Source organism: Meles meles, chromosome 21 (genome assembly GCF_922984935.1).
Source record: "Meles meles chromosome 21, mMelMel3.1 paternal haplotype, whole genome shotgun sequence".
In the NCBI taxonomy this organism is placed as follows: Eukaryota; Metazoa; Chordata; class Mammalia; order Carnivora; family Mustelidae; genus Meles; species Meles meles.
Window position 1 is genome coordinate 15,276,769 of NC_060086.1, and position 13,904 is coordinate 15,290,672.

The 13,904-nt window shown below is 54.3% G+C and overlaps 1 protein-coding gene across 4 annotated transcripts in view; it reads left to right on the forward strand.

Annotated features, from left to right (window-relative positions):
* The window catches only part of SNX8 (sorting nexin 8), a 39,208-nt gene that overhangs the window by 18,278 nt on the left and 7,026 nt on the right, over positions 1-13,904 (forward strand). For 3 of the 4 annotated variants that reach the window (XM_045993790.1, XM_045993793.1, XM_045993792.1), the window contains exons 2-7: positions 5,568-5,758; positions 7,970-8,087; positions 8,354-8,475; positions 10,203-10,283; positions 11,210-11,370; positions 11,938-12,070. In XM_045993790.1, coding sequence (XP_045849746.1) covers positions 5,568-5,758; positions 7,970-8,087; positions 8,354-8,475; positions 10,203-10,283; positions 11,210-11,370; positions 11,938-12,070 — 806 coding nt within the window. Of the gene's footprint in view, positions 1-99; positions 174-5,567; positions 5,759-7,969; positions 8,088-8,353; positions 8,476-10,202; positions 10,284-11,209; positions 11,371-11,937; positions 12,071-13,904 lie in introns of all 4 variants that reach the window. The other variant, XM_045993791.1, reaches the window with a different exon arrangement.

Below are 13,904 nucleotides of genomic sequence, written 5' to 3' on the forward strand. Positions count from 1 at the left end.
TTTCTGACAGTGCCCTTTTTTGCATCAGATAGGTGTTTTCTTGTGTACTGCTGAAATTCCTTTGTTTTGGTCCCTGTATGATTTCTGGTATTTTCTTAGGGATTGCCCTGGGAGTCACAGTTTGCATCTTAATGTGTCGCAGTCCAGCTTGGATGGTACCAGTGTAAATTCAGGTGTGTGTGTGGAAACCTCGCTGCTGCACAGCTCCCTCTGCTCTGCGCTCCCTCACTGTCCTACAGATCGTATCCCTGTAAATGGTATGCGGTCAAAGCGGATTTGTAGGCTTGCCCAATGCAGCTGTCTTCTAAATCAAGCAGGAAAACAGTTACAAGTGAGGAGTAAGTTTCTGCTGCCTTTCATATTTACCTGTGTAGTTCTGGTTCCCGTTCTTTCTTCATGTGGATTTGTTTCTCGCAAGGAAGGGCTGCTGGTGCCAAGGTAAATTTGCCGTTTTTGCTCTTCTGGGGCTGTCTTAATTTCTCCTCCGTTCTGGAAGGATAGTTTTGCTGGTTGTAGAAGAGGGTTGACCGTTCTGTCCGGCACTTTGTGCCATCCCACTGCCCTGTGGCGTCTGTGGCTTCTGAGGAGTCAGCTATCCACTTGCTGATCTGCCAGTGCTTTCAGGTTTCTCTTTGTCTCTGGATGGTTTGAACAGTGCAGTTGTAATCTGTTTAGTTGTGAATCTTCCCGAGTCTATCTTAGTTGGAGTTTTTTGGATTCTTGGATTTTTGGGGGGAGATTTTATTTTTATTTGAGAGAGAGTGTGAGCATGTGTATGTGCACACAGGGGCAGGGAGGGACGGGGGAGGAAGAGGGAAGGAATCCCAAGGAGTCTCCGCACTGAGTGTGGAGCCTGACATGGGGCTTGATCTTACGACTCCAAGATCATGACTTGAGCTGAAACCCTACAGTTGGTTGCTTAACTGAGCCACCCAGGTGCCTCATGGGTTCTTGGATTTTAAAAATCAAATCTTGGAAAATTTTGGTGATTCCTTCAAATATTTGTTCTGAACCTTTCTCCTTTGAGGCCCTTGATGATGGTGATGTTGGTGCACTTGATGGTGTCCCCAGGTCTCTGAGGGTCTGTCCATCTTCCTCATTCGCTCTCCATTCTGTCCTCCGAACTAGACAATCTCTGTTGGCCTGTCTTTCCCTCTGCCCTTTCGGATCTGCGGTTGCATCCCTCTAGTGAATTTTTCATTTCATTTATTGAGCTTCTCCAATCCAGAATTTCTATCTGCCTCTCTTGCACAACTTTTTTAATCAGTATTTTCTGTTGCTGAGACATGGTTCTCCTACTTTCCCTTGGTTCTTTAGAGATGGTTCCCGTTAGTTCTTGGAACCTAATTCTAATAGCTGACCTATGGTCTTTGTCACATGAGTTCAAAGCCTCGCCATCCTCGAGGACAGTTTCTGGTGGAGGTTTTTTCCTTGTGTTTGGCCATCCTTTCTCATTTCTTTGCATATCTTACAACTTTAGTTGTTAACTGGATGGTTTAGTATATGTGTTGCCAAAGCGAACACTAACTGGACCGTTTAAATAATATAATGTGGCAACTCTGGAAATCACATTTTCCTCCCTCCCCAAGGTGTTGCTGCTTACCGTTGACTTTTTTTAACGACCTCTCTGAACGAATTCCCGTAAAGTCTGTTGTGAGTGTCGTGTGGCTGCCGTGACAAAGCACAAACTAGGTGGCTTGAAGCAGCAGAAACGTCTCACGGCCCTGGAGGTAGGAAGTCTGAGATCCGGGTGTGGGCAGGCTGCGTGCGCTCCCAGCCCACAGGGGAGAGTGCTTCCTGCCCCTTCCAGCATCTGGCTGCCGTGGGCCACCCTCCACCTTCTTGGTTTGTGGCCACGTGGCTTCAGTCTCTGCCTCTGCTGTCATGTGCCCACCCCTGTGTGTTGGTCTCTGGGGCTTCATGTCCTCCCTCGTCTTATGAGGACTCTAGTCACAGTGGAGTGAGGGCCTGCCCTATTCCAGTGTGGCCTCATTTTTTTTGTTCTTTTATGAAAGATTTTATTTATTTTCTCGAGGGAGAGAATGCAAACATGAGCAGGGGGAAGGGCAGAGGCAGGGGGAGAAGCAGGCTCCCTGCTGAGCAGGGAGCCCAGTGTGGGGCTCGATCCCAGGAGCCTGAGATCATGACCCGATTAGAAAGCAGGTGGTTACCCAACTGAGCCACCAGGGTGCCCCCAGCGTGGCCTCGTTTTGACTTAAGTAATCATCGCAGCGATATTACACTCTGGCTTGCCGCACATCTTCAGTTTCCTGTGTTCTGAAAACGCGAGTTCCGACCATTTTTGCTTCTCTCGAAGGAAGGATTTTCAGAGGTTCTTACTCTGCCGCTTACTGGAGTCGCGCACCTTCTACACGTAAGGCGTTCCTGGTTCTCGTTTGTGTTCTATACGCTGCAGTCATGCCGACTGTACAACAGCGGTGTTGGCATGTGTATGGGTGGTGCCCCCTCACTGGGAACAACTCGGGAGCATCTTATCAACCCCCAAAGAAGCCCCTTATTTTCCAGTCCTCACTTCCCAGTTCTCCCATCGCTGCTCCCCACCCCCAGCCCCAGGCGGGCGCTTTTCCGCTTTGTTTCTGTACTTTGCATGGACTCATCCCATACGTGGTCCTTGTGTCTGGCTTCTTCCGCCATCGTGTTTTCAGGTCCGTCTTGTAGCGTGAATCTGTCCTGCATCCCTTTGTACAGCACACTAGTAGTTTGTTCGGATAAGCCACCCACTTTGGTTTATTCCTGGACAGTTGGTGGCCAGTTGGGTTTCTCTGCTCTCTGGCTCCTGCGGACCTTTGTTTGCAGGTGTCTGTGTGGACATCCACGTTCACCTCTCTGGGGTATTTCTGCTGGTGGGACTGCGGGCTCACACGGGGGCTCTGCCTCTCACACTGTGGGGACGTGCCGGGCTGTTCTGGAAGACGGCTTCCACCAGCACGTGTGATGCTTTTCCGCATCCTGGCCAGTGCTCACTAGTCCCTGTCTTTCTTTTCTTTTAGATGAGAGCTGTCACAGTGGGTGGCTGTGATTTGCATTTCCATGACGGTCTGGAATGTTGGAGCATCTTTTTATGTGCTTAGTGGCCACTGGTATACCTTGGGAGGAATGTCTATGCAAATCCTTGGTCCATTTTTAAATCGGGTTGTGTGTCTGTCTTTTATTTTTACTGTGTCGTCAGAGTTCTTTATGTATTCCAGATATGTTTCCTTTCAGGTATAGGTATTTGCATATCTCTTCTCTGATAAAAATGTTCTTCCCCTGGTACCTTTTTACTTCGTTTTTCCTGTCTGTCCACATATTCTGTGCTCTGATTACACAAAACTTTGTTTTTCCCAGACATGCTACTTTTCATTCCTGAAAACGCAGTAAATAGCAGTAGTCAGTCATTTGGCAAGCTTTCTTTGAGGCCCTTCTGTGTGCCAACCACCCTCCCCCGCTCAGCAGGGATGATCCCCTGGAGCTTGTGCTGGGCCGCTGTGTCTGGTCCCCCTTTCTCATGATCAGGGTGCTGTTAAAGTTAGGGCACAGTGGGATTCCCATTTGCCCTGGAGTTTGGATCCTCACGAACTGTGCCCAGCCTTGGGGACCATCCATAGCTGTGTACAGAATATGTATTAGCTCAGTGAGCCTGCAGTGTTTGTTACTGTCCTCGAGTGGGCACTTGAGAAACACTTGTTGGCTCCTTGACTGAGAGGACATGTGGTCCCTGAAGAGAGTAGGTAAACAGTTTAAGGCCAGCAAAATATTTTTACACGGAAAGGGGCTGGGTTCTTAGGATGGGAGAACCTTCTGGAGCTGTGGTCTCCACATTTTGGCCATTAAGATATCGGGGACTCTTAATATATACACACGTACACACACACGTGCACACACACGACATACACATGCACAACCATGCTTGTATGCACAGACACACTTGCACATTCACACTTATATACGTACACACCCCATATACTCCACTTCTTAAATTCTTATGGGTACATCCATAACCACATACCTCACACTTGTATACACTTGCACATACACTGTATACACGTACCACCCCCATACACACAGTCACACTCATGAACACACATACACCCACGTGCACACACCCACTCGGACACATGCACACACGCTCACATATGCTCACACATATCACACTCCTCTACGTGCTCACGCACACGTATGCATGCACACGCACACGATACACATTTAGGAAGTTATGTGCATGGCTGTCCTGCATCACGTGTGTTGACACAGGAGTGTCACGTTGTGGAAGGAGAGCTGGAAATACAACTAGAATTGCTTCTGTTTTCTCCTTGTGCCCGGCGGGCAGTTTTCACCCTGGGGTATGTGCCCGCACTCGGGAGCTTTCTGCTTTAGGGCACATAATACTGAGCTTGTGTGTGCAGTTTTTATGAGGACCTTGGGGTTCTCAAGTAAGCATTAAGGCCGTAGTTTATTTTCTTTCTTTAATCTTTAAGGTCAATTAAAGGCAACTACATTTTCAACTCAAATGCTGAGTAATTTCACGGATGGAGATAATCTGGTCTTTAATTCTGTTTAGAATAGAAGCCGTACTCTTACTCTGAAGTGTTGTTTTAAGAAGGAAATCATGAAAAATGATACAGCCAAGTTGTGGAAAATTTGGAAAAAAGAGGAAAGAAATCTGCATTTTGTTGTGGTTACTTATAGCAGTGTTGGTTAGAGGAGGACCCCCTCCCCCTCTCTGGGGTACCTTAACTTTACTGTGTTTTTTAACCCAAAAGAACTTTGTTTCTTGAGAACTCTCCGTACTAAAAACCAAACTGGCTTTTTAACATGACTTCCGTGTTTGTTAGCCTGTGGTCTCTCTGCTCGGTCTCTGGCTGCTCTGTGAGGGGTGGGCGGCTCCTGCCTATAGGGAAGCGGAGTGATTCTTTGGCTTGTGAGATTGGGAATCTTTTAATATTTTATTTATTTGACAGAGAGAAATCACAACTAGGCAGAGAGAGAGGAGGAGGCAGGCTCCCTGCTGAGCAGAGAGCCCGATGTGGGGCTCGATCCCAGGACTCTAGGATCATGACCTGAGCTGAAGGCAGAGGCTTTAACCCACTGAGCCACCCAGGCGCCCCTAGATTGGGAATCTTAACTCTAAGCAAGCATGGGGGTTTTTTGCCTGCATGGAATTGGAATGCTTCTTTTGGCACACGGAGTCATAGGTGTTCACTGTAGAAACGGTGGGACAGAGAAATTGTACAGCTTGCTCTTCAGTTTTAACCTCTTTCTGAACTGTAGAGAAATGGGGGACTCTTTTCCATGAAACTTGTAAAAAGCTCACATTTGTCCTGTCGAAGTTGAAAACTCGGTCTGACTGGTCTTGCATCCGTGGGTGTATTTGCTGACTCCTGGTTGGGTGGACGCCTCACGGCTGCGACTCTTAGGAGCAGAAGCTCCACAGCCTGAATGATGGGGGGTGATGTGGCCACGGTCCAGGTGCTGAGGGAGCGCACGGTGGTGGGAGGGCCGGCCGGGGGCAGCCTCCACTTTTCCGAGCAGTTGTTTTTATTGGCCATTTACCTTCTCTTGTCCAGACTCGCCCACGCCCCAAGTCAGCCAGCGGAGGGACCCGCACCCCAGTCGGATGCAGATGCCACAGGGGAACCCACTGCTGCTGTCCTGCACCCTGCAGGAGCTGCTGGCCAGGGACACTGTGCAGGTGGAGCTCATTCCCGGGAAGAAGGGCCTCTTCCTGAAGCATGTGGAATACGAGGTCTCCAGCCAGGTGAGGGGCAGGCGGCGTGTGCCGGCTGGGAGAGGAGGTGGGGTGGGGGTGGCGTGGGGGGAGATGGGCTGCGAGGGAGTCTGTGTGTTGGTCTTAGAGGGAAAAGCCGACACCAGGCGCGGAAAGTCAGGCCGCCTGACAGATGTTTGCACAGCTGGGGTGTCCCCGTGTCTCCTTCTGGCTCAGCCACACCCCAGCTCGCTCAACCTGCCTTCCCTGGCCCCGTGTCTGGGAAGCTGCTTGGAGGAGTGCCCCTGGTATGCGGGGCACAGGCTGGCCTGACTCCATCCTTGAGGGTGGAGTGTGGGCTCCGGGTCATGTCTGGATGGCGGGGTCGCCGTGCATCTTATCCTCACTGGGGACGCTGCCTGCGCTCTTAGGGGCCCCCGATACTGGAGTCAGGGAGGCGCTGGGCACCTGGCCGCACGTCTGTGCGGTGACGGGATAGCATCCGCGGTGCTAACTAACTTTCTTTTTCTCTTTCTTTCTCTCTCTCTTTCTTTCTTTTTAAAGATTTTATTTACTTGTTTGCCAGAGAGTGAGAGAGAGCAGGAGTGAACGGCAGGCAGAGAGAGAAGCGGGTTCCTTGCTGAGCAGGGAGCCCGACGCAGGACTCAATCCCAGAACCCTGGGATCATAACCTGAGCTGAAGGCAGACGCTCAACCAACTGAGCCCCCCCAGGCTTCCCTCCGTTCTCTTTCTATATCCTGGTGCTGTTAGATCAGATACTGGGGTAGTTTTTGTTCAGAAACCGAGGATTAAGTCATCGATGAGCTGACAGCATCGTTGGGCTTGTGGAGTCGCACTGTGTTATTGGGGGACGCGCCGGGACAGGTGGAGTGGGGCTGTGCCGGCATGACAGTGTTGGGCCACTGTGGGGCTTCGGTTGGAAGAGTCCGTGTTATCCTGGGGAGGAAGCACATTTTCCGAACCAAATGGCCGTGTGTGTGTTGTGGGAGTCTGTAGTCACAGGGTTTGTGTGTCAAGGTGTTTTCAAGCCGCAGAGACTGAAGTCTGTGCATCAGCTTTGTTCTAGGGTGCGTGTGGGTGCTGCTCCCCTGCTCCTCCGAGCCTTGTTGTTGCAGGTACGGTGGCTCTGGGTGTCCAGGGCTACCCTCCCCTCTGTGGCGCCAGTAGCTGGCCCTTTCCTATGTCGTTCAGGTGCCTGTTCTTTCAGGAAGTCTGTTTTCCTGTGATGCACATTTTCTCAAGGAGGCAGCTCTGTGCGGGCCACCTCCTGAGACATGCTGTTCTGGCAGTGGTGGGGCCACGCATTCTGTCCTGAGCCCCGCTCCTCCACGGGCTGCCCCCATGATCCGTGTCCTGCAGACAGGGCATCTGTCACATTCGGCCCCACACGGACATGTCATCATCACCCAGAGACCACAATTGGTGCCATGGTCCCTCTGGGTGGGTGTGCATTCTGTGGGTCTGGACGCTGATGACCGGTGTCACCCCATGGTGTCCTCCAGTGCTCATGGCCCTGAAAGTCCTCGTGTCCCACCATCCATCCCTCTACCCTGAAGCCCTGGCGGCTGGCCCTCCCCTCCTGTGTGCACAGCTCTGCTCCCCTAGAGCGTCCAGCCATCAGGATCAATAGGCGTCTGTCGCCGAGCCAGGTCACTTACAAGCAGGACAGCCTGCAGACCGCGGCTCATGTGTGTGTGTCATGTGCGCTCTGACCTGGAGCCAGGGTGGGCTCCTCTGCTCTGCGGGGGCTGGTTGTCACGGAGCCTGTGGGTCTGTCCGGGATGGGACGTTTGCGTGTCCGGCCTTCCTGGGCAGTGTCTGGTCTGCCGTGACAGCTGGTGCTCTCCCAGGAGGCTGTCGTGCCTGTTGCGCCTGCGCCGTGTGACCCTATATGGGAGGGTGCCCCTAGGACGAAGTGAAGAAGGCGTCATTTGCACGTGCTGCCTTGTAAGGGTGGGGCGGGTGCGGCTGTGCTGGGGCAGACCCCTGAGAGAAGTGCGCGGTCCTCAGGAGAGCCCGGTCACGGGTGGGTGGGCAGCGTGATCACGCCGGGCAGCGTTGGCAGCTGTGTGAGCACTGCCGGGGGGACGGAGCTTGTCCTGGGTAGAGTCTGGTGAGGCTGGGGGTGGGGGGTATCGAGCCGCAGCACTCCTTTGGCTCTGGTTGGTGGCGCGGGGTAGGTGGGTGGCGCGGGTGCGGTTTCTGGTATCCAGTCCAAGCACAGAGCCCTGGTCTTGCAGCGCTTCAAGTCCTCCGTGTACAGACGGTACAACGACTTCGTGGTTTTCCATGAGATGCTGCTGCAGAAGTTCCCCTACCGCATGGTGCCGGCCCTGCCTCCCAAGAGAGTGCTGGGAGGTAAGGCTGGGGTGCCAGGAAGGCCGGTGTGCCAGAGGCCAGGGTGCTGGGAAGGCTGGGGTGCTAGGAAGGCCGGCGCGGGCCAGTGGGCAGGTGCAGCCGAGCCCATCTTGACGGTCGGCGGTCTGCACGGTGGGGAGCACTGCGGGTGCGGACAGCAGGGCCCTGTGCTGCTCCTGGTGGCTTTCCGTACTGAGGTGTGTTTGCTGGGGGCTGGGCATGGCGGCCACCCAGCCCGTTGCTGAGTCCGTGCTCTCTGCCTGCAGCCGACCGGGAGTTCATCGAGGCCCGGCGGAGGGCGCTGAGGCGCTTCATCAACCTGGTGGCCAGGCACCCTCCGTTCTCCGAGGACGTGGCCCTCAGGCTGTTCCTGTCCTTCAGTGGTCCCGTGAGTACTTCCCTGTCCCGGGTGGAGCCTGAGCTTCCGGACACTCAGTTTGCTTGTCTTGCTGTCCTCGCGTGGGTGCCCTGACGGAGTCCCACACACATGACGGCCCCGAGTGAGATTTCCTTTCTTCCTGGGTAACGGGAAGGTGGGGTCAGGAGGCATCCGTGGCTTTGGCCTGGCAGGATTTGGAGATTCGGAGCGCCGTCTCTGTGGGCGCTGAGGCTCGTTCACTGAAGGCTTTGCTTGGGAGGGTTACGGAAGTGCTAGAGACCCCAGGTTGCAATGAGTCTCAGTGTCCCAGAAAGCAAATAAGGCCACTTTGATGACGTGCCATTGGAAGACTGAGCTGAGTCCTTTTCACAGAGCAGCAGGATAGACCACGTCCTGGGAGACCGTCTCCACATGGATGTTAATTTCCGTTAGAAACCAAGCGGCCGTGTCTCTCAGCTGTTGTGCAGCGTTCCTTAGCCTCGGGAAGCAAGGCAGAGCCCTTCCTTCCAGTTGGGGAGGAAGTCCCTGCCCTGTCCCAAGAGCAGCCTGCTCGCTGGCTGGGGTTGGAGTAGGGGTGGTGCAGGGGCTCCAGCAAGGTCGCTGTACTGGGGGCATAAGCGGGGTCATCTTCTGTCCGAGGGAACCCCTTCTTGCCCTTTCTTGTGTACTTTCCCAGTATGGAAAGCCGCCAGGAGCAGCCCAGGGCCCTGCTGTCCACAGCCCCTTCAGGAGGGGCTCAGTCCCACCCTCTCCCACTGGGGAAAGATGCTAGACACAGTTGAGGAGCCGCAGAGGCAGACACACCCCATGAGATAGAGGGGCCTGGGACCTCCTCGAGAAGGCTTTCCTGCTGCTTGCCTAGGGGTACCTGTCACCACCGCCTCTTTTCTGGGACGTGAAGCAGACATTCCGTGAGTGCTTGCTGTGACCGTCTGCTCTTGAGCTGAGTGTGGGCTTTAGAACCCCGGGCAGACAGGTTCCTTTCACGCAGGGATCTTTACTGCCAGAGAGGAATGTAGGGGGACTGGGAGCAGCATGCACTGGGCACAGAGCCAGGCGGCATCCCTGTGCTGGGGGTGTGAGGCCCCTCTGACCCCTTCCCTCACACACACAGGGTGTTCCTAAGAGCTCCCTGACTCAATTTCCTGCAGTAAAATGAGAGATTAGGACAGACGATCCTCCAGGCTTCTCTGAAATTCTAAAATTCCCTGACCTGTAAAAAGCTGCAGATGAGGCTCTCTGCCTGTATTTCCTGTGGCTCTTTGTGGGTCCTGGTCTTGGCCGTGGCTTTGCTGAGGAGGCCTATGTGTTGCCCATCAGCCCTCCTGGGGCTCTGTGGGCCTGCGTCCTGTGGGTCTGTCCAAAGGAAGGAGACCTCAGCTCTCGTCTCTGTACCCCATGCGGCAGGACCTACCAGGACCTGATGCTGTGGCACGGGGGTCATCCCTTCCCTGCAGATGGGAATTCCTGTGTTTCTGGAGAGAGAGCTCCTCTCTGGAGCCAGAGGTTTCGTGGTGCTGGTGTGGTTACGCCAGGCTTTCCTGTCTGTGGAAGGCCACCTAAAGGTTAAGGTCAATGGGAAGAAATCCGGGAAGATAGTGACGAGATCTTCTGGCGATGCCTGTGTAACAGTCCTCTTGCGGAGGGCTTGCGTCCTGCCTCCTGCTGGTCTCCTTGGTCTCACACAGACCGTTCTGCAGCTGGTAGATGCGGGCTGTTTCTGTTTTCCTTTGCAGGACGTGCAGAACAAGTTAAAGGAATCAGCTCAGTGTGTTGGAGATGAATTCATGAACTGTAAGCTGGCTCCCCGGGCCAAGGTACTTCTCTTGTCCTCCAGTCCTGGCAGTGACCACTTGACCCGGTCATGCTCTCTTGCTTCCACCGCGCGCCAGGGATGGGACTGAGGCCTGCCGTCGGGTTTTCTCATCGACTCTCCTTTCACCTGCTCTAATGCACAGCACGTGACCTGCCCATTTCACGGATGGGGAGATGGGCCCCGAGAGGCTGCCAGGATCCCAGACCCGCTGAGCAGTCGATCTCGATGGGGCTGAATATGGTCTGGCCTCAGAGCCCCCCAGCTTTCCTGCCACTTCCGAGGCTTTTTTTGTGATCCAGGTGGACTCCTGCGGGGTCACCAGGCTCTCGGATTTCAGGGGGCGTGGGATTGTTGCGTTGGTTTATTGGAAAATTTGGCAAATCTGTTCTGTCTCTGAAAAGAATTAAGGTGGCTACTGGGTAGCTTTTTCCTTTTGCTTCGTAAACTGCTTCTCCATGCAGAAACATGGACTCTTTTATCTTTGTTTCACTTCCAAAGTTTCCTGCCTTCTAAGCATTATGTAGGTCATGTTAGTTAATGCCAACGGGTAGTTAACAGTAAAGCTGGTAAAAAGCGCCCCTTGAGGGAAAGTGCGGCCCCCAGAGTCAGGCTTGAAGGTTATCATTGAAGCACATTCTGGCAGGACCTCCAGTTGGATCCACTTTTGGTGGACGCTAGTATCGCCGTCTCCTGGGGTCACTCAGCTTGGTGTTTGTGGTATATGCGTGGTGATGCTTTCTGTTTCTTTTTTGGACAATGAGGGAGGCCCCAGGAGGCCCCCACATGGCCTGGCATCTGGGCCGATGAGTTGCTCTGTTGGAGGGCTTCGTCCCCGTCCTGAAGGGCGTCGTCTCCGTCCTGAAGGGCGTCGTCTCTGGAAGGCCCCTCACAGCCTGTAATCCACAGCCTTGCTGTCCTCCCTGCCAGGACTTCCTCCCGGCCGACATCCAGACTCAGTTTGCTGTCAGCCGGGAACTCATTCGGAACATCTACAACAGCTTCCACAAGCTTCGCGATCGGGCTGAGCGGATCGCGTCCAGGGCCATCGACAATGCTGCTGACCTTCTCATATTCGGGAAGGAGCTGAGGCAGGTGCCCCACCCAGTTCTGCAGGGCAGTCGGGGGAGGGATCTGCAGCCCATGGGGCAGAAGGCATTTTACCATAGCCACGCCAGTTCTGACCTGTTTCACTTTTAGAAGGTGAAGGAGAGGGTCGGGGAAATGGGTCATGGAATTTAGCAGAAAAAAAATGGGGGATTTAAGCAGGGAAGTGTGGATCCTTGAACACACAAGCCTGTGTTACGTAGGTGACACGGTGTTCTCCCTGCTGTCAGGACTAGACTGGAAAAGGACACCAGACTGTTCATGCCCCTCTGGGTGGAGGGGTGGTGGGACAGGCAGCCAGGACTGCGCCCCCTCCCTCCCAAACCCTCGTGTGCACACCTGTCGGGGGGGGGGGGGGGCGGAGCTTGCTGACCAGGACTGATTCAGGAGGCCTGGAGGGGCGGCTGAGGTCCTGCCTTTCTGGCAGATGCTCAGGTGGCCCTGGGGACCCCTTTTCGTGGAGCAGAGGGTGCCCTGGGATGACACGTCAGGTTGGATGGCCAGCTCGGCTCCCAGTCCTTGAGTGTCTTCTCTGTTTCTTGTTCCCTTAGTGCTTTGGGGTCTGACACAACGCCACTGCCCTCCTGGGCCTCTCTGAACAGCAGCACGTGGGGGTCCCTTAAACAAGCGCTGAAAGGCCTGTCCGTGGAATTTGCCCTGCTTGCTGACAAAGCTGCCCAGCAGGTGAGTGAACTTATTCTTCTCGGTGCCCAGTAGCCTGTGCCTTGGGAATGGACACGGGCATGGCTTCCTATGCGGACTTCGGAGTCCTGATCCGGGGCGAGTGGGTGCTGGTCTCAGTTGGAACCACACATCACCACCTGTTCTGAGGGCCTCCCCGTGAGCCCTTGACACTCTGAAGAGGGTTGCCCGTGACAAAGACAGACTGGGTTCTGGTCCTTTGAGAGTTGACTTTGCTGAGGTGAGAAGCTGTAAGCTGTCCTTGAAAACATAATCTAGGACTTCTCCGGATGCTTCTGGGTGGACCAGGTGGTTCCCACTTGGCTGTCCTAGTCAGCAAGTACTCGGTTCCTCGGTAACTTACCAGGACACTTAGTAAGCTCCAGCAGCCCAAGAGAGCCCACCCGTGTTCCCCCTAGAGACCCAGTTAGCCTCCGGAAATGCTTCCGCCACATGTGCAGCGGCCGTGTGGTCCTTGGGATCGCTGCCAAGGTCCGGAGGTTACTGACAGACGGAGAGGCTCATCCGCATGCGTTGATGCTGTAAAACCACTACGTGACTCTGAGGGTGAGCCTTGGCAGCCTGGTTCTTGGGGAGATGGACTTGAGGCTGGTAGTAGGTGGTTTCAGATAGATGAAAACGGTGTACTTGAGAAGAGCCTTGCTGCCTGTGTGACGGTTGAAGCTCCTTAGTAGCAGGCCAGAGGACACAGGGACAGCAGCAGACCCTCCGACCGTGAAGCTGGGTGATTTTCAGGCTCGAGGTGAGGCCCTCGGGCCCAGGACGTCTCTGAGTGCCGAAAAGGAGATTTGATTTCATTGCTGGTACGGAAAGTCCTGGGTTATCTTTGTGGTCCCGGTGCCTGTGTGTTCCCGTTAGAAACTGAGCGCAGGGTGTTGTTGGCATTTCTCAGAATTGGTGCTGGACCCGGTCCCTGTCCAGGCCTGCCAGGGGCCCACGTGTGCATTGCGGGGAGGACCGGTGCCGCGCTGTTGGAGGTGCGGAGAGAGGCGGCCTGCTCCGCGCTCAGCCACTGTCCTGTGCTGGGCCTGCGCTCGGGTTCCGTTGCTCCCTGGGCCTGTTTCCCTGTCTGGGAGATGCAAGGGCTGGAGGAGGTCATTCAGACACTTTTTATGGAGCCTGCTGGACTTTGCTCAAAGCTCACTTTAAAATCTAAAATGGAAGCTGTCCTGGTTGCAAGGACCTAGGTCCTGGGCCCACACAGCTTCCAGTTCAATGGGTAGCCTCATGTGGGGGTGGGGGAACGCGTAAGGGTGTGCCGTGAATCCCCGGGCATCACGCAGAACAGAAGCTCCTCTAACTCTGTCATCTCCCGTGTTTTCCAGCTGAGACTTGGATGCTGTGTTCTGCCTTTGAAGAGGGAGAGAGGGTTCAGGCTTCTGATGTGGTTCAAGTTCATAGTTTGACCCTCCCTGCCTCCCCCTGCCCCCAAGCTCTGAGATTCTCTGATAGCTCTCGGATGCTGCTTTGAAATGTGATGTCTGAGGAAGTGCCACTTCCTAACTGTTCCTCGTGGTTTTCATGTTGGAGTGAAATTAATACAGTTTTCATGTGAAACTGGATCAAACGACCGTCAGGACTTTCACCCAGCACGGCTTGGGTTCTGTTCACTCTTCGCTGCACGCGGATGGACATCCGAGGGCTGATTTTCCTAACTCCGTCTCCACACACCCTGGTTTTATTCTTCCCAGACCTATTAGGCGCCCTAGGTTGCTGTATCCCAACAGGACTACAGAGACTCCAAGTGGGCTACTTTTTTCCACACTGATGAGATGGTGGTTTGGGGTCTTGTGTGGCATTGGACGAGAACTGGGAC